Source organism: Neopelma chrysocephalum, unplaced genomic scaffold (assembly GCF_003984885.1).
Source record: "Neopelma chrysocephalum unplaced genomic scaffold, ASM398488v2 Primary Assembly neopelma1_97, whole genome shotgun sequence".
Lineage (NCBI taxonomy): Eukaryota > Metazoa > Chordata > Aves > Passeriformes > Pipridae > Neopelma > Neopelma chrysocephalum.
Window position 1 is genome coordinate 5711777 of NW_020897760.1, and position 23463 is coordinate 5735239.

General features: G+C 38.2%; 1 protein-coding gene and 1 long non-coding RNA gene across 10 annotated transcripts in view; one reads left to right on the forward strand and one right to left on the reverse strand.

Annotated features, from left to right (window-relative positions):
* BRDT (bromodomain testis associated) overlaps window positions 1-17934 on the forward strand; it is a 50399-nt gene extending 32465 nt beyond the window's left edge. For 7 of the 9 annotated variants that reach the window (XM_027694454.1, XM_027694458.1, XM_027694453.1 and 4 more), the window contains 16 exons: window positions 764-936; window positions 2073-2444; window positions 3487-3615; window positions 3791-3979; window positions 5209-5396; window positions 5471-5763; window positions 5850-5960; window positions 7493-7612; window positions 8487-8554; window positions 9745-9916; window positions 10621-10733; window positions 12004-12145; window positions 13874-13947; window positions 15204-15403; window positions 16841-17003; window positions 17726-17934. In XM_027694454.1, the coding sequence (XP_027550255.1) occupies window positions 764-936; window positions 2073-2444; window positions 3487-3615; window positions 3791-3979; window positions 5209-5396; window positions 5471-5763; window positions 5850-5960; window positions 7493-7612; window positions 8487-8554; window positions 9745-9916; window positions 10621-10733; window positions 12004-12145; window positions 13874-13947; window positions 15204-15403; window positions 16841-17003; window positions 17726-17794 (2576 nt within the window). In that variant the 3' untranslated portion in view covers window positions 17795-17934. Of the gene's footprint in view, window positions 1-763; window positions 937-2072; window positions 2445-3486; window positions 3616-3790; window positions 3980-5208; window positions 5397-5470; window positions 5764-5849; window positions 5961-7492; window positions 7613-8486; window positions 8555-9744; window positions 9917-10620; window positions 10734-12003; window positions 12146-13873; window positions 13948-15203; window positions 15404-16836; window positions 17004-17725 lie in introns of those variants that run through there. The other 2 variants (XM_027694460.1, XM_027694461.1) reach the window with 2 other exon arrangements.
* The window catches only part of LOC113972932, a 44722-nt gene that overhangs the window by 2851 nt on the left and 18408 nt on the right, over window positions 1-23463 (reverse strand). The window contains exons 3-4 of the long non-coding RNA XR_003536075.1: window positions 11525-11614; window positions 2676-2779 (exon numbers count right to left, since the gene is read on the reverse strand). This is a non-coding gene — a long non-coding RNA (uncharacterized LOC113972932). The remainder of the gene's footprint in view (window positions 1-2675; window positions 2780-11524; window positions 11615-23463) is intronic.

The window sequence follows — 23463 nt, forward strand, 5'->3', positions numbered from 1 at the left end:
AGCAAAAGCTGGAAACAGGGAATCCTCTTTGTCACAACTCAACCCTTGAGCAGCTGGGGTGTTTTCTACTCTTTCCAGAACAATCAGACAAGTAACAATACTGCTATAAGGCTTTAGAAGATTTATATTTTTTAAAAAAGACAACTGATTTCCATTTCAGAAAATGTCATAGCGCTGCTCAGTGTTGTGTTATATAAACTAATAGGTGTGAACATCTATGGGAACTAAACAGAATAACAGCTGGAAAACACATTAGTAATCTAACCAGCCAAAGTAAATACTGAAAAACTTTGGTCTAAACTGTTCTCAGATCAGTGGTGGAGGGCTGTAATACTGCTCAGCCATATATGCAGGCATTAGCTATGCTTAGGAAACTTGAACCTTCGTGATGCAGCTTGCACGCTTTGCTGCTTGGTCTTTAACGTGTTTGTAGAAAAGAACTTGATTCTCTTCTTGGCAAGAACGGTTTTACAACGTACAGCATATAGTATGATGCCTTTTTAATCTTTTGTCTGAGGTTAATCCACAGCTTTCTTGAAGCCAAATAATGTGGAACTTGGTACAATATTCTAGCTGAGGCACTAATGGTGCTGACGAGGATATCAATGTTGCTATAAGTAACAACTGCTCTTGTTTGTATTTATTTGTACCACTTGTGTGTGGAAGAGAGGTTTTGCTGACAACTGTTCAGTTTGACCATGAAAGAAATTAACTGCAACATTTAAGACCTAACTTTTAAAATTTCCTGTATTAAAATAACCAGAAACACAGCAGCCCATCCCTGGGACTTCAAATGAACAAAGCACAAATCAGACACAAGCTGAAAGTGGTGAACAGCCTCCAGTGATGACTCAAGAGCGACAGCAGATTCCACTGACTCCTTTGTCTGCAGCCCAGCCAACTGCTTTAATGCCAGCTGCAGTCCCTATAACAAAAGTAAGTTTCCTCAAATAACCTTCAGAAGAAAGATATTGAAATTGCTCCTTCAGGCATTAACAGCAAAACCTAAGGAGCTAGGCTTATTGCAATATCTTTTCAAAACTTCTATTGTGATAGAAGACAGTAAAAAACCTCTATTAAATCTTCTAGGTCTCTGCTAAATAACTGGGCCAGTACTAATTCTAGAAACTAAGTGGAAATTGGGATGACTGCTTGGTACATCTTTTCTTATAAATGTGGTTTTAAAATGTTGTTCTCAAAGAAACAAAATGAACTTTAAAATGGTCATTTTTGAAGAGTATTACTATTCTTCTGCAGGCTTTATCTTGATGCAGGAAACTGTGCTTTCCTTGAGGAAACAATGAGGCTACCTTGAGGATAATGGTTTGAGTACTAAAATAAAGCTCTATTTAATAAGTTCTCATGTTTTCAATGTAAATCAAATGCTTGATTCTCCAAAAATAGCATGTTTGCTTGAACACTGGGTAACTAGTCTGGAAGATGTCTGTAGCTCACAAAAGCAAATTCTTGTTAACTGCAATCTTAATGTGAACATCTGACACTTTCATCAGAAAAACTCTCTTGTATTGACTTGGTTTTGTTTTGCTCTTCCAAAGAGGAATAGGCACCTCTGGCAGCCTCTCCTACAGTGTACACACTTCACTCAAGAGGAGTCTGAACACCGATGACAAAGCACATATTGTATTGCTTCCAAACCAAATACTACCCAGGTTAAAGTAAAATAAAGATAAACCTTGTACACAAAGCCCACAACCGGGCCTCAAATAAATAGCAGTAGTTTTCCCCTTTGTGTTGCAGTCAGCTTGTGGGTAACTTCATAACCTACCAGCTTCCTGGAATACTCTTGAATGGCTAAAAACTGACCACAACCTGACTTGCAGTACATCCCATTCTTTCCTTTAAATCTAAGGTTCAGCTTGGTGTGCTGATCTTGTAATAACTTGTAGGTTTTCAGTCTAAACTTGTAGAAGTGCCACATTCTGCTCTGACTTCAATAGCTGTTAAAGCTCTGACATTTTTTTAGATTATTCTTTTTGTGTGTGTGTGTGTAGTCTGAAAACTGACCATTCTCTCACTGCTCTGGACACCTGTATATTTTTTTCTTTTCCTAGGCAAAAAAAGGTGTGAAAAGGAAGGCTGACACTACAACTCCTACTACTTCAATAGTCACAGCAACTGGTGAATTTTCTGCTATGTTTAATGAAAGAAAAGCTGTTAAAGCAAGCAGAGGTGAAAATGAACATATGGTAACAAATAAGCTTCTGAAGAGATCCTTGCCACATTCTCAACAGTCACCTGGAATTATTAAAAAGATTCAGTTGTCAGAAAAATTAAAGCATTGTAATGCAATACTTAAAGAAATGTTTTCAAAGAAACATGCAGCATATGCGTGGCCTTTCCTAAAACCTGTAGATGAGGCATCTTTCTCCACTGGTGAGAACCAAGGCATTGCCAAATGTCCTACAGACCTAAGAACCATCAAAGTAAGTGTGTTTCTGGGGAAATTAGACTGTTTGTATGTTGCTTGAGTAACTTGTGCAATTACAAGATTTTAGATGTGTTAGCTGAAAAGGTGTCATGAAAGCTGCTTCTCCTTTGAAAGAAAAAATGGGCACAGAATCCAGATACACTTACATGTCTCAAACTTAGCCACAGGTCACTGAAGAAAGTTTAAGTCTCATTGTGACTATGCACATAGTGGCTAATTTACTTACCCAGTGAACAAGTCAATATAAGGAGTGAGGGAATTATGAAGCCCTTCCAAGCAGGCTGCATGTTAAATATCTCTGTTTGTACATACAGTGCTGTTGTTAATGCCCTGTAAAACAAAATGCAATTCTATTATGTCAACTTCTGCTTCTCTCTGAATCTCAGTATCCTTGGTGAAGTGCCATGAAACCTCAACACTGGATATTTATGTGGCACTTTTCACCTTTTTTGTGAAAAGCAACCCTTCTAGATGGAGATATGTGGACAGTGTTCTGTAAACACTGGGCACATCTCTATGGGGTTAAAGTATAGCCCAGTTAAGCTCCACTTTTTCTTTTTTTTTTTTTTTTAGGGGGGGAGAGGGGGTTTGAATTTAAATCATTTACTGAATTACCTTGAAAACTGGTATGCACAATATAAAGGTTATTTCCCAATTTCTAGCCCATTAGGACTCCAGCTATTATGGAACAAGCTTTGTGTAAATACCATGCTTAGAATCAAAAATGGGTGCTGAGGACATAACCAAATAAAGTCACTCAAATATTGTTGTCTTAACCTAGTGCTGAAACTAGTACTACACAGTCCTTCCAGCAATTACAATCAATAAATCTGTTAAAGAGGAAAAAAAAAATCTTTGTTAAAGGGACAATGTTAAAGTGAGAAGCAGGTCTTTCCATAATTTTTTTATACAATATTTACTGTCTTGATACAAGCTGAACGTGAATCTGTATGTCAAAATTCTTGTACTCTCCTCTTTTTGTACCGGTTCATGGTAATGCTCTCTACTAAACATGCATTATTTTCCTTTTCTTCTAGAAGAAAATGGATAACTTTGAATATAGTGACATACAAGAATTTGCTACAGATGTTAGATTAATGTTCATGAGCTGCTACAAACATAATTCTCCAGATCATGAAATAGTTGCCATGGCAAGAAAACTTCAGGTGAGTTCTCTCTTAAGTCAGACTTGAAAAAGAGTAGGTCATTTCATGCCCTGATGTAGAATCTACTAATGTTATTGAACTACTGTGTTGCTGTGTAGTTCTAGAGGACAAGTAGTAACTTCATAACGCTTTTAGAAATCTGAAAAGTATGCTGTTCCCAAACCTAACTCTTCAGGATGTTTTTGAAATGCACTTTGCCAAAATTCCTGATGAACCTGTTGGAAGTGCTCATCTGCCACAGCCTGTGAGAGAAATGAAAGAAGCTTATTCCAGTGAAAGTAGTAATGATGACTCTTCAGAAGAAAAATCATCTGAAGACTCTGAAGAGGAAAAAAGAGTGCACCTTGCAAAGCTTCAGGAGCAAGTGAGCATTAGTACTTAATGTGCACAACTTAAGATCTCTCTGACACTGCCACTTTGATTTGTCCATTCTAAGGCTTAGCATCAAAAACCAGTTTTAAGAGATTCTAGTAATTTATTTCCTCTTTGGAAGCACCATCAAAGGTTAAGAATTGTGCCTCAGCAAATGCAAAGTGGGTTTAGTGAATAATTGTTCCACTACTCTTGCCTACCACTTCTTCAGATGACTCTCAAACTTTAAAAAAAATGAAACTGTTCCTGTGGTATGATGAGAGCCTCCAGACACTCCACATGTAGCTTAGTGGCATATTCTTCCAACAGGGGCATTTCTTTCATATGGCTGAAGAGCTCTGTTCTTACCCTCTGTCTCTCTTGAGCCACACAAAAGCAAGCCATTTTTTTCTACTTCAGAAAGCTCAGTATGAGAGAACAGAAGGAATCTCATGCTAACCAGTGAAGCAAAGCCGTGCTTCATATTAAGAGTGGGATGGGTCTTGTTTCTGCTTGAACATAATCTTTTAACCTGTTGCTTCTGTATCTGAAAACTCTGGGGGAAATCAGCATTTGTTCTGCTTGTCAAATAAGGGACAGTTTTCAGTACTTGTCAGATGAGCAGATAAATCATCAATTTACGAGTGTAGGCAGGAAGACAAGCAAGTGTACAAGCCAGCCTTTGCTGCAGTAGTTCAGTATGTCTGAATTCTAATTCTCATCACCTGACCATCTTCCAGTTCCTGAGATTTAAAAAAAGTTGTGTTAAGTTTTTCTCCTAAATTCCTAGTATGTCCTAACTAGCCATCTTATATTGCAAACTAAGATGCATGAGCCCAGTCCCACTAGCCTAATTTGTCAGTGCTGTAAGAAATAGAACCTAATAAGGCACTTATGTGCATCCCAAGTGCTTGAAATTAAAGAGAGGATGCTGGAAGCTCCTAGAGTGATTTTTTTTTTTCTTTTTTTTTTCTCTTTTTTTCTTTTTTCACTCTTGACAGAATGTTAGAAAACACATACCGCTAGAAATGTCTGCATAAAATAAGTAACCCTACATCTTCTAGGTGGATAGTCTGTGACTAAGCTACAATATAGTAAGATGTTTGGAAAATAAATCTCATTAGGAAAGCAGACATTCTATTAATATCACTCAGCTGCCACGAATATCCTGTGATATTTATGACCAGTTTATTGTTCCTTCTACATTGCCCAAGATTATCAGCTTTTTTTTTCCTTTGATAGCTTAAAGCTCTTCACCAGCAGTTGTGGGTTTTGACCAAAGCATGTTTATCTAGACCAGAAAAGAAAAAAGGGAAGGCTAAAAGTGAGAAAAGAAAGAACAAGGAAAAAGCTAAAATAAAAAGCTTGATTCAAAAGAAGAAAAATCTGAAACACAAGAAGAAATCTAAGAAAAAACTCTCTTCAAACATGTAAGTGTGAGGGAATTGTGTGGGTGTCTAATTATTTCAAACTGTTGTTACTGCAGTATATTTTTTTCCTGCAGTCAATCAAAGAAAACCATGCAGCAGGTCTTGTTGGCACATAAATCAGAAGATGAAGATGCTGCCAAACCTATGAATTATGATGAAAAACGACAGTTGAGTTTGGACATAAATAAACTCCCTGGAGATAAGCTTGGGAAAGTAGTCCATATAATACAGTCAAGAGAACCTGCACTGAGGAACTCCAACCCTGATGAGATAGAAATAGACTTTGAAACTTTAAATGCTTCAACACTCAGAGAACTAGAGAAATACGTGGCAACCTGTTTGAGGAAAAGACAAAGAAAGCAGCAGGGTATGTAGTATAAATGATGCTTAAAAAACCCCCCACTAGATTTTTTTTCTTGTTTGCTTCCATGTTAACTTCTGTTTCACATGCAGCTAAAAAACCAACGAAGTCAAAAGAACTACTTAATTCTGAGAGGAAACAAGAGCTAGAGAAGAGACTACTGGATGTCAATGGCCAACTAAAGCCAAAGAAGAACATCAAGTGTAATGTGGCTCTTTTACTCATTTGGAATGGAAATAGCTTAAAATGGAATTCTTCCCTTGAGCTTAAGTGCTGTTATGCAGCTGGGGACTTTCTCCTCAGAATAGCTGGGGTCTTAAACTTCCCATTGCTAGTCTTAAGATTCTTCCTATGTTGAGTGAGCTGGAGTCACAGCAGCAAATCTGGCCAGTTACTTGTCCTGTCTAAAGCACTTTCCTTATTATTGCACCTAATACTTCATTACAGGTAAAGGTGGGAATGACTTCAGAACTTAAGCAACACTGAACAACTCCTTTATACTGACATATGAAAACATGGTGGGGAGTGGGGAGGGTCACACAGTCTCTTTGATCATAATTCACTTTCTACAGTTTAGAGACTCAAGAATAACCAACGCTAGTCATGCTTGTTAGATGGCAGTCTCACTAATGCTGTCACACTAGCAAAATTTCTGTGTCAATGACAGGTGTCTGTGTTACCTTAGACTTAAGGAAGTATCCTAGGAGAATCAATTCAGTTTTTCAGGCAATAATGAGTTTTGAGATCAAAGCCAGAAATTTAGTACACACTTGAGCTGTACACTTACTGGTGGTTCTCATCAGAGGCTGAGAATGGATCAATGCAGCTGATGCTACTATTATAGGTCAAGCTGTTCCTCATTAAACCACTGAGTGCTATTATTGCCCTCCATTGGATATCTATTTAGCTCCTGCGTGAAACCAGTTAGCTGAAATGATGGAAGCATCCTTGCAAGACACAGGCTTGCATCCAGCATTAGCATTAGCTCAGTCAGGTCTTCCTGTCTGGTATACATAATGGCTTGAAAACACTCTAAAAAGAAAAGCCTGAAGAAGCAGCTGAAATCAATTGGGAACTATATGCTGTGGGCAGAGGTAAGAGGCAGGGTAGGGAATCTTTACAGCTGGCATCTAGCTTGTTTACGAGAGCTTAATCTGGCATTTAACAAAGACTCGTGTCCAGGGAAACAGCTATCCATGTAACTTCTCATTTGCAAAGCTTCCATCAGAGCAACAACTTGGAAAAAGCTTTGACTGTAAAATCCCTATAAGCTGAGTTAAATCAACCCTGCAGATGCTAAATAGTCAGATGGCGGGGAGGTGGCGAAAGATGGCAATTCTGGAGTACACATGGCTTGGGAAAGAAGAGTTGGCTGTAGATAAAGACCTCAGCATGCAAGTCTAGCAGCAGCAACATGCACATAAACAGTCACTTAACAGCAGGAAAGCTTATGGGGGAAAATTGCTTGAATTGTGTCATAAGACAGCATAGTTTTAATTTACTTGAGGATTGTAAATCATGTGACTACAGCTCCTCCCTGGATATTTCAGTTATTCAACTAGGAAATACCCCTCCTTTCCTCTGTAGAGGGAGGCCTTTTTTTCTCCGTGGACAAGGAAGTGGAATAAGATGAACTGTTACATGGGAGAAAAGACCTAACAAGGTTGATCCTAGTCTTGTGTATGAAGAATGCTCCACTGCTGGTTGTTCTGAATTCTTTCTTTTTCTCCTGCAGTTGAAAACACTGAGTCCAGTACTGGACCAAGCAGACTGAGTGACAGCAGCAGCTCCTCAGATTCTGACAGCAGCACTAGCAGCGGTTCTAGCTCCTCAGATAGCAGTGACTCCGAATCAGGTCAGAAACCTTACTTTTGTGTTTGTAGACAAAACATCTGCCCTCTCAGTTAGCATTTACTGTTCCATGTGCTTACCAAGGATTTTAGTTATCCTTGTAGGTTTGCTCTGTTTTGAAGGCTCAATTGCAGTGCTTTTAAATCAATGTCTTAATACTGAGTTTCTAGGTAAAAACAAAACAAAAACCAAGGACAAAACAAACAAACCCCACTACAACATCCATTCAACTTCTCAGTGAAAATCTTTAGAGACTAAAATAAGCTAACAAAAGGTCTGGGTATCTAGCCTGGACACTTGACCATTGGGCTATAGCTTACTCTTGTAGTTTTGACTTGGTTTTGAAAGTGTGATTCACTTTACTTTCATCTTCTGGTCTGCAGCATAAAGGATGCCTTACCCTAGGGTAAGACTTAGTCCCTAAGCTGAGAAATACAAATGCCTACAGCACTGACTGTAGAGCCAAAGTCCACCATGGTGCTTAAGCTGTCTCAAATTTGTATACAAAACTCTCTTTAGTTTTCTAGGACAGAATAGAGCTGCCAAACTGGAGGTCTACCATGTAGATATCTGTGTGAGGTATAAGGTGAGATGAATGCTCAACCTTCTGTAATGTGGGGAAGCAAACACAGTGAAGTCAATGGCAGCGAAGACCCTTGATCCCACAGGAATCTTTGTGGTGTTTTTATATCTGGGAGAAATTCTCTAAATGCATCAAGCTAAGTATTCAAGATAAGAATCTTCCTTTCACTGTGAGGTTTGGCTCTCTGGGTACAACTGCAACTCACACCTTGTAGATGTGAATAATGTAACATATGTGAACGACTGATTTGGTTTTTTCCATCCTCCTCTTTCTGCCCACCTCACTGTATTTACAGCTACAGAAACCTGTTCAAAACAAACTGGAGCCAGGCAAAACTGTCCAGCTTCTACGGAAAAGTCTAAGGTAAACTGACTGGAATGGATGTAATATTTTTGCCCTAAACAAATTTAACATACAATGGTATTGGAAATTACACAACTTTATCAGGAAATAATGAATATGGCTTGAATGTTATTTGTTCTGTAGGACTGAGTTACATGAAGATGTCAAATCTGCTGGGTTTTTTTAAAGTAGTTTATGCATCTGTATATAAACTGATGTCATGGGAGAACTCCTGAGCCTTTTACCTTTTATAATCCTCGTGGTCATTATGTGTTGGGGGAAGAAGAGGGGGAGAATGCTGCCTGCACACCCCCAAAAAAGTCAAATCCTCTCCAAATTGATCTTTGAGTATACATGAGCCAATAAGCAGTGCAAGCCTCACTTAAATGTTTTTTCTTTATCTATGAACAACCTCACTTCTACATCTGAAAATAAATAAATTGTACGATATATCACTTATTTTCAGGATACTTTAATATTGTTTATTACTATGGTATTATTATAGCCATCAGCAGTTTTATCCAGAAATAATTTTTAATGGCTCTTACATTGAATTGCTCTATTCCTGTATATACATTGGGTGTTATTTCTTGTCAGGGTTAACTGCCTTTTACAATTTGCCTTCAAGCTGCCAAAGACAGACCTTGAATTTCAAAGCAATATTGCAGCAAAGCCTTCATTCTTTTTGCAATAGGTTTGCTTTCCCTTAAAGTACAGGAAACTAGGCTGCAAATTTATTATTCAGCTGCTCCTTCTACATCTTCATAAGTAAAGACTGAGAAGAGGAATTATGCAACACACTTTTTTTGCTTAAGAAGAGCAGCCTCTGTAGTGACAGAATGACAGCAATAAACTTGAGAAAACAGGATCCAAGAAATAAGCTTCAGTTTGGTCAGTTGTAACAGCCCCTTACCGACTTTCTGAGTAACAACAAACATCACACTTCAAATCCTCACATCACGTTTTGTTCTCAGGAGTTTTCTGTATCTGTCAACCAAGGTAGTAAGTGCATTTTACCTCATGTCTCTTTGTCATCTAAACTCTTAAAAAAATGCTGGATAAGTATCACAATACAAGGACTACTGAATCTGATAAACAGTGGAAATGGGAGCAGTGGTGGGGAAAGGGGATCAAAACACTATTAAAAAGAAAAAGATTTGGCTGTATTAACTACCATAACCTCTTTATAGAGAATACCACTTTGTTTACAGAGGACATCCTGCAATGCTGTTCTGCAAGCACAGCACTCATCTGTTACTAGTAGCTTGCAAAATCATGGATCATCTGAGCTGCAGCAGCCACCTCCCAATGTACAGCAGAGGCTCCAGCCTTTACAGAATAGATCACTTAAGCCACCAGAACAAAATGCCTTCTCTCCCTCAGGTAACACCTTTATGGCTATATTTGACTGCCGAGGGAAGAATGGGTGCCAGGATGCTTGTAATGCCCAATAAGTTTATCTTGGAATTTTGGAGGCTATCAAGTGGATATGAGAAAAAATTCTTGCAGGGTACGGATTGCAAAGAGCATGATGTAAACTAAAGCATGGCAGCACTGAGGATTGGCTAGAGTTTCAGATTGTGGTGGGACAGAGTAGTATTCAAACAGGAGGAGGTGTTCAGATGGAAAAGGATACCTTAATGAACCTAGAGTTACAGGAAGTGCTGAACACCTTAAGGCAGGAATTAGATGCTTAAACCCATCACCACTACTCAAGCTCAGGTCCTATTAGCTGAATTTAAGACTTGTTGCCATAGGTCCTCTAAATTGATTGCTGTTGTCTAGACATATCAAATATACGAAGTTGCTTAGGAACTTGATCCAAGGAGCTTTTCTTTTCCCTCCCTCATTTCAAAAGGTCTAATAACATCAGACACTTCTGAAGTTTTGGTAAAAGACAGCTTGAGCTGGTAGCTGATTAACTGAGAAATCAATTAAAATCTGATTAAAAATAACTCTTAAATTGTGCAGCTAGCATACATATCTTCATGCTAAGTTAATCCACAGATCTAAACAGTGACCTAATTTTGGGATGTAGGACTGCACTTTGTATGATAGGGGAAAATCATACTCTACTTCTTTCTCAGGTATAATCTCAGCTGTTTGTGCTCCGTATGATGCTCCAGACCAGCAAACTCCTCAGAGTACTCCAAAGACAAATCAGTCTTTTGTCACTCAGTCCAGACATGCTCTTCCAGAGGTGAATATGTGCTTCTCTCCAATGAATTAATTTCAAATAATGTCTTTAAAGCATGTTCTTACTCCTTTAAATAAGATATAATATAGTACTTCAGGCTTGAATGTGATGTGACGAAGGCCATTTAAGGTTTAGAACAAAAGTTTTCTAAAACCCTACTAACAAAGTAATTCTTATCCTTTAACAGGGCATTACTTCATTGCCTGTTGGCTGCAACACAAAAGGAAAGTTTGTCCAATCAAGTTTATGGTGTACTATAAAACTTATTTCTTTTTAGGGCTATAGCTTGGACTTAAGTAACCCTTGCACGCTTACAGGCTAAAAGTCCACCCTGTAAACCTACAGCTTCACAAAACAGACAGGCAGCTTATAACAGATGATTTGGTTTTCTAGAAATATCAATTTCACAAACTCAGTAATACTATGAAGGCTCTATAGGCTATACTGGAAAAGTGTGTTGCTTTTTATTCCTTTTCCTAAAGCTATGGAAACTGGGGCTTTCAGGGTCTAGATGAGGTTGTGAAATATTTAGTCACTGTTAATTTCTATCCCAATATGTTCTTGGAGAGTATCCTGGTTAGAAGGGCCTCCATGTAACAAAGGGAGTTATCAATGTTACTGCAGCATGATCTCTTCCATCTTAAGGTGTTTAACGGTCTTTCTCAACATGGTTGAAAATTTACCTGCTTTAGTGAGGCTGTAGTAGCTTTTGCTTTCAGAAATTAATAGAAACTACCTCTTGAATGTATGAGCACAAGAATGTATCCTGTAAGTAAGGAAGAAAAGCAGCTCACCCTTTCCCATTGGTGTCCACTGTCCAAGATAGCAAGTAGTGTATATTATGACTCAGGTTTCTGCAACACCTTCCTCAGTTCTAGGGATTACTGCACAGAGGAAAAAATACAACTGAAGATCACAGTTGACTCTGAACCACAAGCTAGAGTGCAGCAACTGGCTTTATGACAACTTCATTCTGTTGTACTGTGTTAAGGGTTAAAGATCTTGGATCAGTTTCTCATGCTCTGCCCACTCCATCACTCAGGATGGCTGAGCGGAACAGATTCTAAATCCAAAGTCTGGATGTATGAACTTACTTTGGTTACCATAATGTGAATGAAATCTAATTCTTCCCTGCTGTTTACACGAGCTGGTGCTACACCAACTTACTACTCTAAACTTCTAAACCTTTAATCCTGATGCTGTATAATAAGAATCCACATATGCTAAAGACACATTTTGAAGAACGTATTTTGAAGTCTAGCTTCTCTTCTAGGTATCCAACACAATCTCCCAGGCTGACAGTGCTGACTGGAGTAAACAAGCTGAGCAAACAAGACATCTAGACAAATCAAATAAACTTCAAAACAAGGCCAGTGTGAGAACTGCTGATTCAATATCCTTAAGTCAAAAACAAAGTATGTAGTGTCATAATAAAAACTGTAATTGATATTAGGAGTGCAAAGTTACAAATGTATTTGAACCTAGTTTAAAGAAATAAAATGCTGAGAACTTGTACATTAATCAGTTTGTACAATCTGTACAAACAAATTACAATCTGTAATTATCCAGAATAATGGAGGGAGTGATGTTTTCCCTTGCTCTTTCTTTTTGATTTGCTGCTTCAAAAAAAAAATTCAATGGATGTTTGGTTCTTGTTCTCTGTTAAAAATGTATAAAGCAAATTACTTTTTGGTGTAGTACTAAAGGAAGGAAGTCTGAGAACTGATGCTCCCATCTGTTGAACTTCACTGGACTTTAAAATATCTTCTGCTGGAGCTTCATGGAGTATTTTGAGTTATTATCTCTGGCTTTTGGTGACAAAAGTCTGACAGTAAATTAATGTCAAATAGACTTTCACCATGAAACAAACTTTCAGTTATTACAAGAACACAGGCCCTCTGAAAGGCATTCTATACTTCATACATCTTTCAAACTAAAGAATTGAACTGAATATCCATGCTGTGAGTCCAGTGTCACCAGACATGATTGTTTTGGTTCCTCCTTTACTCTTTGCCCTCTAGCTTACCTCTACAGGTTTAGACAGGGGACGGAACAAGCTTCTGAAAATGACAAATTAAAAGGCACAGTCTGCTCACTGATTAACTCTTTAATTTTTGCCAAAGAATAACGCTAGTTATTTGAATTGTATTAAAGCAGTTCTAAAACTGGAGATTTAATTTTCCATGGTGTTCTCTTCAGCATTTTCATGGTCTTAACACACCAATGCATGCATGTACTGCCCCTCACTTTGTTCGAACTTGCAGCAGCTCCACTTGGTCTGTGGCTTTAGTTAATCATTTTCAATTAAAAAGTTTTGAGGCTGTAAGGTCTTTCTGAAAACACCATTTATGACAAAATGAGTGAGGGTTTGATACTTTGCCTTTAGAATTCTGGATCCAAGCATCCAAAGACTTTTCCTTTGCATAATAAAAATATGCCAACATGTTACCTTAAGTTTCTTCTTAAGCATTCATGTAATTACTGAAACATCTCAAACTGCAGTAGAGGATCATTGCTGAATGACATAAAATATCTGTGGTGTTTATATCTGGTTTGAAAAAGTGTTTAGGTTTTTTTCCCCTCAAATAATAAAGAGGTAACAGCATGGAGCCTTTGTGCATCCTCTAGGCTACTGGAAATGTGATGACTAGCCCTTGCTGGCTGACCTATTTGCTTTGTTTAAAAAAACCCCAAAAAGTAAATAGGGTTGAGAGCTTTAGGCAAAATGAGTTTACATAATGAATGAGGTACCCTTAAATAATGCTGGAATCAAAGGGAAAGAGAGTTGGGAGGAAAAGGGGAGGAGGTAAGTGGCAAAGTGCTGCATTGAGACTTTCTGACCAAACTTATTGGGTGTTCCACTGGGGCCTTTCCTAGAATCAACCAGGAGTTAATTTCTCATCTATAGCTGAGCTAACTATCCCTTTCCCTGCCCAAAAGCAGAGAGAAGTGATTGATCCAGTTCAACTTAATCTTAGGAAATGTTTGGGAGAATTTTTGTCATTCTGAACCAAATAATAGTAAACTGCAGTGTAAGTTTATAAGTCATTCCTGGAATGACTGAAGTTTTATCATTTAAGTTTGAGGGAAATATATCCATAAAATCAACATGAGTGAAAAGCCTTTTTTTATTCTTCCATCAGGTCATTATACACCTGATGATAAACCTAATGATAAAAACATACTAGAGCCAAAATCTGAACTTCTTCCAAAAAAGGTAAGTGCTGATCAAGTTCTATTTGAGAGGAGGGTGAGTTTACTTACTAGGTTGAGTAACTTCCTGACTTAGGATCTTCTCTAAAAATCTGTTCTTTTACAATTAGAATATTTAGTGTAGGATTGGTCTCAGGCATCGTTATAATCTGTACAGATTTATCTGATTTTTAGCGTGAAAACCAAACAAATCTATAGGCTCTGGTCATTTCAGAAGGTACATGAGACATATATAAAATAACATATCCATGTTGTCATATAAAAATATGGCTTGTTTCATTTAGTTTTAATATTATATAGTTCTTATATCCAAGTTATTAGTGTGCTTTCCCTTGCGATCTGGTAACAAAAATAAGAGTAGTGTGGAATATAGTCTTGGGTACTATTGAAAAACCTGGTCTGAAATAAGACAAAGCCCTTTTAATGACTAAAGGTATTTATAAACGTTAAACAAATATTTCTTAGCATACAGTTTAAGTTATCTTAAGTGGAAGAACAGAGAAATTTTCTTATCTGTTAAATTCTTCTCTGGTAATCAGCTATTTGAAAACATTAAATCAAAATTACTAATAAAAGATCATTTTAGCTAATGGCCCTAAAAAGTTTTCTCTATAATCTGTTGAGCTAAAATGTTTCTAGAATTTTTCTTTAGGCACTTAGCTTTCAGAGAGCTATTAACTAACATATTGAATTCAATTCCAAAAATATGTATTTCCTTCATAAACACATGACCTTCTGCTAGAAGCAGGATTTCTTAATAATACTGGTTTTATGCTGTTTTCTGCTGTGAAGAAAATGCCACAGGGGAAACGAGGGTAACATGGGTATTTAAAACAAACAAAACCCACAAGCCTAATGCAAAACTATTGCTATGTAAGGACTACATACAGAGAGTAGGTGGATGTTTTCTGTATTAAAACATTGTCAACGGACCTTGTGTGAACTCAGCCTTGTGAATTCCTGTTTTCTGAAATGAAAAAAGAGAGGCAGACTTAAAGTGTAAGAATAGATACAAATACTAACAATTTTTAGCATATTGCTAAGGAATCTCAGAGTGGACGAGAAAATATATCCAAGTCTGTTCAGACTGTTATATTTGCAGTAATGTCCTACCAAAGGAAGGATATTTTGTTGTAGATATTTCCAAATAGAGCCAGTCAAAAAAATTTTTGCTAATGTAAGAACTGAGCAGGTAATGGATATTAGTAGTTGTACCATATTTTTGCTTCTGCTATGTTTTCCTTTTTCTAATAACTTCAGGATACAGGATTTAAGAATATAGATTCCTGGATAAGCCTGTGTAAAACAATGAAGCTTCCAGCTCCAATAAAAGCATCTGCTGAGAGCTTCAAACAGTTCAGAGAAGCTGTGTTAAAGAAGAGTGGGCAAGTGCCGGAGGAAAAAAGGCCTCTGGTGCAATCTGAGATGGAACTGCAAAACGTTCCACAGGGAAAAAAAAGGTTTGTAACACGTTCAAATATTATTCTGTTTTGTGCTTGTATGGTACTGGGTGGGTTAGTTATCAAGGAACAAGTGTTTTGGGTTAGGTAATGGCCACATATCAGACAAAGTCAGGAAGCTGTACCACTCCAAGCACAACGGTACATCCAAAATGCACAAAGCAGCTTTTTCCCATCAAATAAGTATTATTTCAGCAGTTAAATAAACTTTTTGGGAATTTCTTTTTTCATTGTTGTTGTTGTTAGTTTGATTTCTGTTTTGGTTTTGGATTTCTGGCGGGAAGGGGGGGGGGGGGGGGGAATTGTTTGGTTTCTGTTTGGGTACTAGGGTAGGAGTTTTTTTGTCCCCTAGAACACTCAATTCCTCTGGTCATGACCAGAATTCTCATTTGTCCTCAATATATTATTTCTCCTATAGCTGTAGCCAGGAATATCCTCATCTTACTGCTATCCTAGTGGGATATAGGATAATCTAGTCTTCAAGAACATGGTGTTAACATGGCTAAAGGGCTTCCAGTGCACACCACTTTTGGCAACAGAGTTCTTTGTATTGCTGTAGAGAAGCATATTACATAAGCCCCTGCTGTAGTATTCTTCCCTAGCTGTTTGCAGCCCCTCTTTTAGGGAGTGCCCATTTGTGTATCCCAGTCTGAGGTATATGGTTATGCTGAGTGGGATAAGTGACAGCCTACTAATTACTGCTTTGCAATAATATCCTGAATTTTGTTTGCCACCTTTTGGAAACTCTGTAATAGTTCCCCCTTCAGTAGTATAGATTTTTTTTCTTGTCTGTTTGACCCTGTGAAAGATAAGTCTCAACTGGTTCCTAAATTCTCCTGCTCTTGCCCATTGCTGGCTGTATTAGAACAGGTAAATTGTTTGGAGTGTATTATTTTAATGTTTAATATCTTATTATCTCAAGTCAGAGCATTTGAGAGACTTAAGAGTACACTCCTGGTTTACAACACATAGTGCAGTCCAGGCACCTTCAGCTGGTGTCTCTGAAGAGAAAATCAGGCATGTAGCTCTATGGAATAAGACATCACAGGTGTTTGCCTGAAGTTAGTGAAATATACCTCAAATAACTACTTGAGGAGGAAGAAGGTAGAAGAAAAACATTAGGGGCCAAGAAAGTAACAGAAAATTAAGAATTTCAAAGACAGTATATGTAAGTTTTGTGTAGCATGTCTATAAATCCCGTGTGCATAGAGATTGGAAATGGGACACAGGAAACCTGAACCTACTACAGCCCAACAACTGCAGGCACATACATCTTATGAAGGGAAATTACCATGAAGCAACATGTGGAACAGAATCACGGCTTGAATGCTATGCACTGATTTAAATTATTTGCAGAATTCTATCAGGTGCAAAACGTTCTTATGAAGAAAAAGGACAATTTTTATCCTCCACTGATTTCTTTTCATGTCTTTAAAGGGGCCATGAAAGCACAGGATTGGATGCCATGGCTGCAACAGACTGTGAGCTTGAAAAAGAAATGCATAAGAACGAACAACTGCCCGAAGCTCAACAACATATTCTTGATCAAGACCGTAACTTGGCTAGAAAAATGGAACAAGAACGCAGGAGGAAAGAAGCAGTAAGTTGCTGACTCTTGCTACCTGATTTTTTTTCAACTCAAGTAGAGAATAAACAAATATTAAGTCAGGTCCTAACTTCAAAGGACCTGAATAATTGAAAACAACAGAACTACACTACCTGAAGAGTTAGTCCAGAAAATGAAATAGGAAACTCAAAGTATGTTTTCAAGTGATGTATTATGAAAAGCTATCTGCTTGGTCCTATTACTCCTACAGGCTTAGAAAAATTGTGTGGTAAACTAAAATTGTAAATAATAAAATATTATTTATGCCTTCTAGATAGATATATTTTATATTAAAATATTTATAATATTTATATATTTATATAATATATATAAAATATTATGTATGCCTTCTAAATAGTTTCAAACCTTGAGTCTTGCAAGCTGTCTATCCTCTTTAACATGTTCCATGTCAACAAAAGTGCTAGTCGTACTGTTCTGATCTGAAATATCAAACCTGAGCCTTTTTAAAACTAACTCTATTTATTGGTGTAGGTAATGAATGCTTTTTAATTGCTACCTTTTTAAGAATAAACATTTCTTAATTCATGAGAGGACTTCAACAGCAGGCACACTCAAACTTGTAGTAACAGAGAAGGCACATATATTTTGAGAAGATGCCTTATAGTTTTTTCTTAAATCCTTATGAAATATTTGATCTCCATAGTATTCATTAATGTCTGATTGCTATGAAAAGACACTAACTTGCTTTCTTGCAGATGGCTTGGCTAATTGATGTGAATCTGCAGAGAGATATTATGGCATCTTTCGAAGAATATCTTGAGTGAAAGCTGTAGTTAATATAGAACTTAACTTCAAAACTGCTGCAAGCAGCATAGTTTTGTACTAGTTAGGATCCTATAAGACCACTTTAAAGAGTATGTAAGCTTCTCTAAAATACTTTGTATTAAAAGCTTGTTCATTAACACCTGAAGCGTCAAAAGACTTTTTTTTCTGCGGCTCGTTTATACCATGGAATGCAGTCTGATACACACTGGAATGCAGCTGTTCTTTTGTTTACAGTTTTGTATGTTGTGTATGTTTGCTATTAAAACAATCACTTTACTTTGACACACTTGCACAGAATCTGGGCTGTGATAAAAAGACCTCTATAATAGTGATACTCTCTAAAGGGTGCATAACAGTATTTGTAATAATAAAAAAAGTTTCCACGAATGCTGTAATTTGAGCGGTAAATCCTGTGTAATTGCATTTCTTTTAAGGCCCAGATGTGTTTAATGTATTTTATCTTAACATAACATTTGGCTAAGGGTGCAAAGAACCACATAGTTCTGGTTCTTCACAGGAAGAAATTATCTAAAACAACTGGCTCCAGTTTTGAAAGATTTTCTGATTAATGCAAGATTTTATTAATGTTGGACTACTTGTCTGAAGTAGAAACCAGAATGTAAAAACTCTACATTCTTGTTGATTATATATAGTTGTGTCAAATTAAGGATGGGACTAATAAAACATTGTTTTATACACTTAATACCAAAACACAATGTGTAGTACAGAAATGTTGGGTGGAAGGGGCCCCCTTGAGATAATCCAGTTCAGTGAACTCCAAACCTTTTTCATCACATACCCATCATTTAAAAATTTTAAGCATGGACCCCAATTTATTAATTTATAAATTATATACTTGTTCTACTGTACTACTATATTTTGTTTACATTATAATTTTTTAACTTCCCTTTTTATTTGTAATACTGTTTATTTACTTTTGTTTAGTTTTCATTTTATTTTATTATTTTAAAAAATTGTATTACATATTTTCTTCCTACACTCACTTTGGAAACTACTGATCTCAATGAACTTCCCACTCAAAACTCTCTATCACTACGGAGAACTCTGATCTGTCAAGTTCCTGGATGAAAGTTGAAAGTGAAGGTAACAATAGCAGTTGTCGTGGGGTTCTGCCACAGACAACTCAACTCAGTAAAGTAAGTGGAAAAAACTTTCTACAAATAACTGAATTTTCAGAGAAAGACAATAAGTTGCTTCTAAATTCATAGATGCCAGCTAAAGCATAAAAACAGCAGCCTGGTCTTTCAGGTAGCAGGCTGATGAGATAGTGCTGGCTCCAATATATCTATCCTACAATAACTATTGTTCTGGATCTTCAACTTCTGCCACAGCTGGAATGGAACTATTTCATTCAACAGCACAAAGAGTGTATATGACTATATATATGCGTACTGGGGCATCACCCCTGAAATGTCTAGGGATGTCCTCTCACATGAGTCTGGCCTGGAGGCACGCTCAAATATATGCTGTTTGAGAGATTTGAGGACTTAGCTAGGACAAGGATTTGGGATGAAAGATGTCTTGTAATGTAAACTGGTGCTGTTAGGATGTCTTGTTTCATATCTACATCAAAAGTGACCTGCCTGTCAAAAGATCTGCCTTCATTCGTATTTTATATGTTATTAATAGCTATTTGTCCTGCAATAAAATACTGCAGTTCACATTCAGGACACTCTACCTTGCTGTCACCTGGATATACTTTCTGACTGGGTTAATGCAAGCTCAAGATCTCTTGCTTTCGAAATAGGAGGTGACAGAGGCAAGGGCAAGAACTCCTTCTCTGCATTTCATCCATTCTATATAACTATATGGGCATTGCTAACAGTATTGAACTGGTACTTTTTCCCCTTCAAAAACTAATTCCAGCTTCCATGACTCTATATTGTCATGATGGCTTAAAGTCACAATGTCAGTGCTGCTAATGCTAATCTGATAAACCCTTTATTTGCAACCTACAAGTTACTTGGAGAGGATAATCAGTTCCTATCTTCAGATAGAAAGCTGACTTCAGAGGAAAGGGAGATGGCCTCCAAATGTGAGTACCAAGCCTATAATGATTGTTTGCCCAAAGCCGTGACCACACTTGAGGAAGCAGGACTACCACTTTTGTAGATATCCTCTGCAAACGAGCTGCTTAAACGAACTGTTAGTTACCTAACAGTTAACACGTGTATTAAGTTCTGTTATACTGTTCATTTACCTTGACCATTTGTGAAAACAGCTCCATTAATGTGTCACTTGTATACTTGTGTCTATGCTAGTAGATTGTATCTACATGTAAATGAAGGGGAAGATAGTCATTAGCTTTAAGAAGTTCCTCTGTCACTAACAAATGGAATATGTTAAGTTTCTTAGTATCAACTATGAGTTGGTCAGGCTGGAGGCAGAGGCAGAATCAGTGATGTGCAAAGTTGTCCTCTTTTGTCTCTCAGAGAAACGGGATTAGTTGAGCTGACAAAAGATAAGCAGGCAGATGGCACTTTATGGAGGGCAAAGCACACTGTCAAAGCACGTAAGACCGTCTGCCTTGGGGTTGATTTGGCTTGGCACCCATTAGAACAATAATTCAGGGCAGAAGATGAGAAAATCAAAATATAAGGAAGACATAAAAATAATTGTTTGGGTTCTTAATTTTTCTTATTCATATGAGATATATAGAAGATTCCAGGCTTTCTTCTGCAAAATGCTGGAAAATGTGTGGAAGGTATTTGCCTTGTACAAACAGGTTTGCCACACATATGTAGACAGCATGGTCCTAGAGTACAAAGGAAGTGTTCCTCAATAAAAGAGGAATTCTAGGGCTTCCTTGGAAAAGAGGACAGCTAAGGAAGCACAGGTGGAGGTGCCCAGAAGTGCTGAGCTAGGATGTGCAGATATTTCATTGTGCAAAGACTGCTCAGAACTGCTAGGTCCCCAGCACTACCTTCTTCCCAGCCCTGATAGTGGATCCATATCCAATACCTGAAGAGGACACAGCAAAACTCCATGGGAAAAAGTAGAAGTTTGACATGAAACTACCTAGGTAGTTAGTGATGTATAAAATAAAAACAGACTTAGTTCTAGTCCTGTGAAAAAATTGGCTCTGCTTCTTTCTTTGTACAAGGAATACTGTATAGCTTGGCCAAATACCTGCATACAATAAGGCACATCGTGGTTCCAAGGTTTCACTCTTCTTGTGATTGCTGTGCCCAACCCGTCACCAGACTTTCATCAACCTTTCTTTAGAGGCAAGTGGAACATTGTGGTCAACTCCAGGATTTCCAATCTCAGTTTTCCAATTTTTCTTAAGGGATGTTTTCTAGTAATTCATTCTGATTACTGGCTTATTAAGAATTAGATAGCTACTCTGATATAAACAACGTTGGTTGTTTTGCTCCTGCCAAACTTCCTAATTTATCTAACTGGGTCACTGGTTTACTGAGGTGCACTTCAGGGAAATTCTGCTGCAGCTTAGTCTGATATTGAGAAGTTGCAAAGGCTTCTTCCCTACAAGAAAGGTCATTAGCACAAAGTCTGATGCATGAGGAATTAGCCCTATGCTAATCCTGGGGTTGGCGGTGTGAGTAATCCGAGCTTGAACGGAAAGCTCAGTCTCGGTAGGCGTGATTCATGTAATCCTACTGCAGACTGCAGAGCTCCGTGTCTTAACTGAATCATCTGCTTCTGATGTTCCTTCTCTTCTTGCCCAAGAGAATGAAGGAGCCTTAAACAGCCCTGCACCTTTTTCCCCATTAGCCTGATAAAGCTCCTGCCCTTAAGTTTGTAAGGGCTTGTATTTAGACAATGAGCAGGGATCGTGAACAGTGTTATTCAGCATTGGCAGCTGATGTAGGTTGCTGGTATTTCATCTGTGTTATTGATAAGACAAAGCTTGGCAGATTTTTACAGCTACTTGAAAATGTTACATTTAACAGCAGAAAATAAATTCAGATAATGGTTTTTATCTTGCTTAAACTTTTAAATGCATGAAAATGCAGTAATGGGCCATTCTTTACAACATTCCCTTCTGCTGCTTTATTTTATTTTTTTAAAAAAAGAAAAATGTTGAACTTGTTGAAACCAGAATTAATTCTGTCACTGCCTTCAGCAGGACTAGGATTCAACATCAGTGCCTATATTTGTAAGTCTGAATTTAGAACAAGTAGGAGAAGGCATTTGGTATGTTACAGACAAAAGTCGTCTACAAGCTGTGTTCCATGCATAGTGAAAAATTATATATATTCTGCCTGCATACATGCTTATCTAATTTTTTAAAAAATAGCCCACTGAATTACATATCTTAGAGTTAACAGATGGATGGTGTCTTTGTACCAGTTTCTACTTGCACTGTTGGACAGAGCAAAAACATTTCTTGGAAGTTAGATTCTAATCCTACAGATTCACCTGGATCAAGAACAAATTTTGGTTTTCATCAAACTCAAGTAACATTTAGCAACCCCACCCCTCAAAAGGGAAGCAGCTGCACATAAGCCTTACATATTAGCTGTGACTCCCATGTGGCCTCCCCGAGCCTTGAACCTGCCCATATCCTCTAGAAGCAAGGGGTTGAGATCCAGGAGTAAAGATGAGCAGGCTGTGCAGTGAGTTGGATCAGGACTTGACAGGATTTGACATGCAAGTTCAATTTTGACTACAATTTTCTTGTAGTTAGCAAATACCTCGTCCACATTTTGTTACCTCCCAGAACTAATAAACTGTAATTTTTCATAACCTGCACTTTTATGGCCTGCAAAATCAATTGTTTAGTATAGTTATACTTCTTCTTACAATTTTGGACTACATGAACTATTCTGGTTCTAAATTACCCTTTACCCTGCATATCAGTAGGTTAATAACAGATAGACTGGAGCCTTTCTTCTTACCCTGGCATCTCTGGCCTCGTATGTGACTGTGACTCCTTTGTTTGTGCTTTGTAGGGATTTACAACTAATGGACAGGCATAGGATTGTTCAGCTTCTAAAATTAGCCTTGAGGGGTTGAGATCTCAGTACAGAATAAGTCACATTTTAAAAAATATATAAATTTTGGTGTTGGAGCTCAAAATTTATATCTTTTTAAGAAATACTCATTAGTAATAGCATATAATAACTAAAATTGTAATACATTTACAAAATCACCTTTAAATGGGTATAGTAGTGAGGCAGAAGTGAAAGAATGTAGTCTTGAAACACACTACAGTGGAAGGGCATAGCCCCACACTTACACCTGTCCACCTCTGGCACGTAAATAAGGTACGGGCAGTCAAGGACGTGTTTGGAGCGTGCAGCGCGATCGCCGCCGGGCCCGAGGCAGGTCGGGTGGCGGGGCTGGCCCGCGCTGCTCCCAATGACATTCCGAGCGCGTCCCGGTGTCTGGCGGCTCTGGCGGAGCGCGCAGGTGACACAGCCGCGCCCCGCCGCCCCAGAGACGGCTTCTCTCCATTTCATTGAGAAATATTCGGGGAGCAGAGCCCCCCGTGGCCGAGCCCTCCGCAGTCGGGCGCGCCCCCGGCCGCAGCACCGCCGCTCCTGAGACGCCGCCCGGGGCCCGGCGAGCCCGGGCCGTGCAGCCGGGCGGGGCGGGCGGCCGGCGCTGTGTCCGTGCCGTGTCCGTGCTGTGTCCGCCGGCGGCGCGGGGCGAGGGCCGCGGGGCGGGCGCGCCTCCGCCG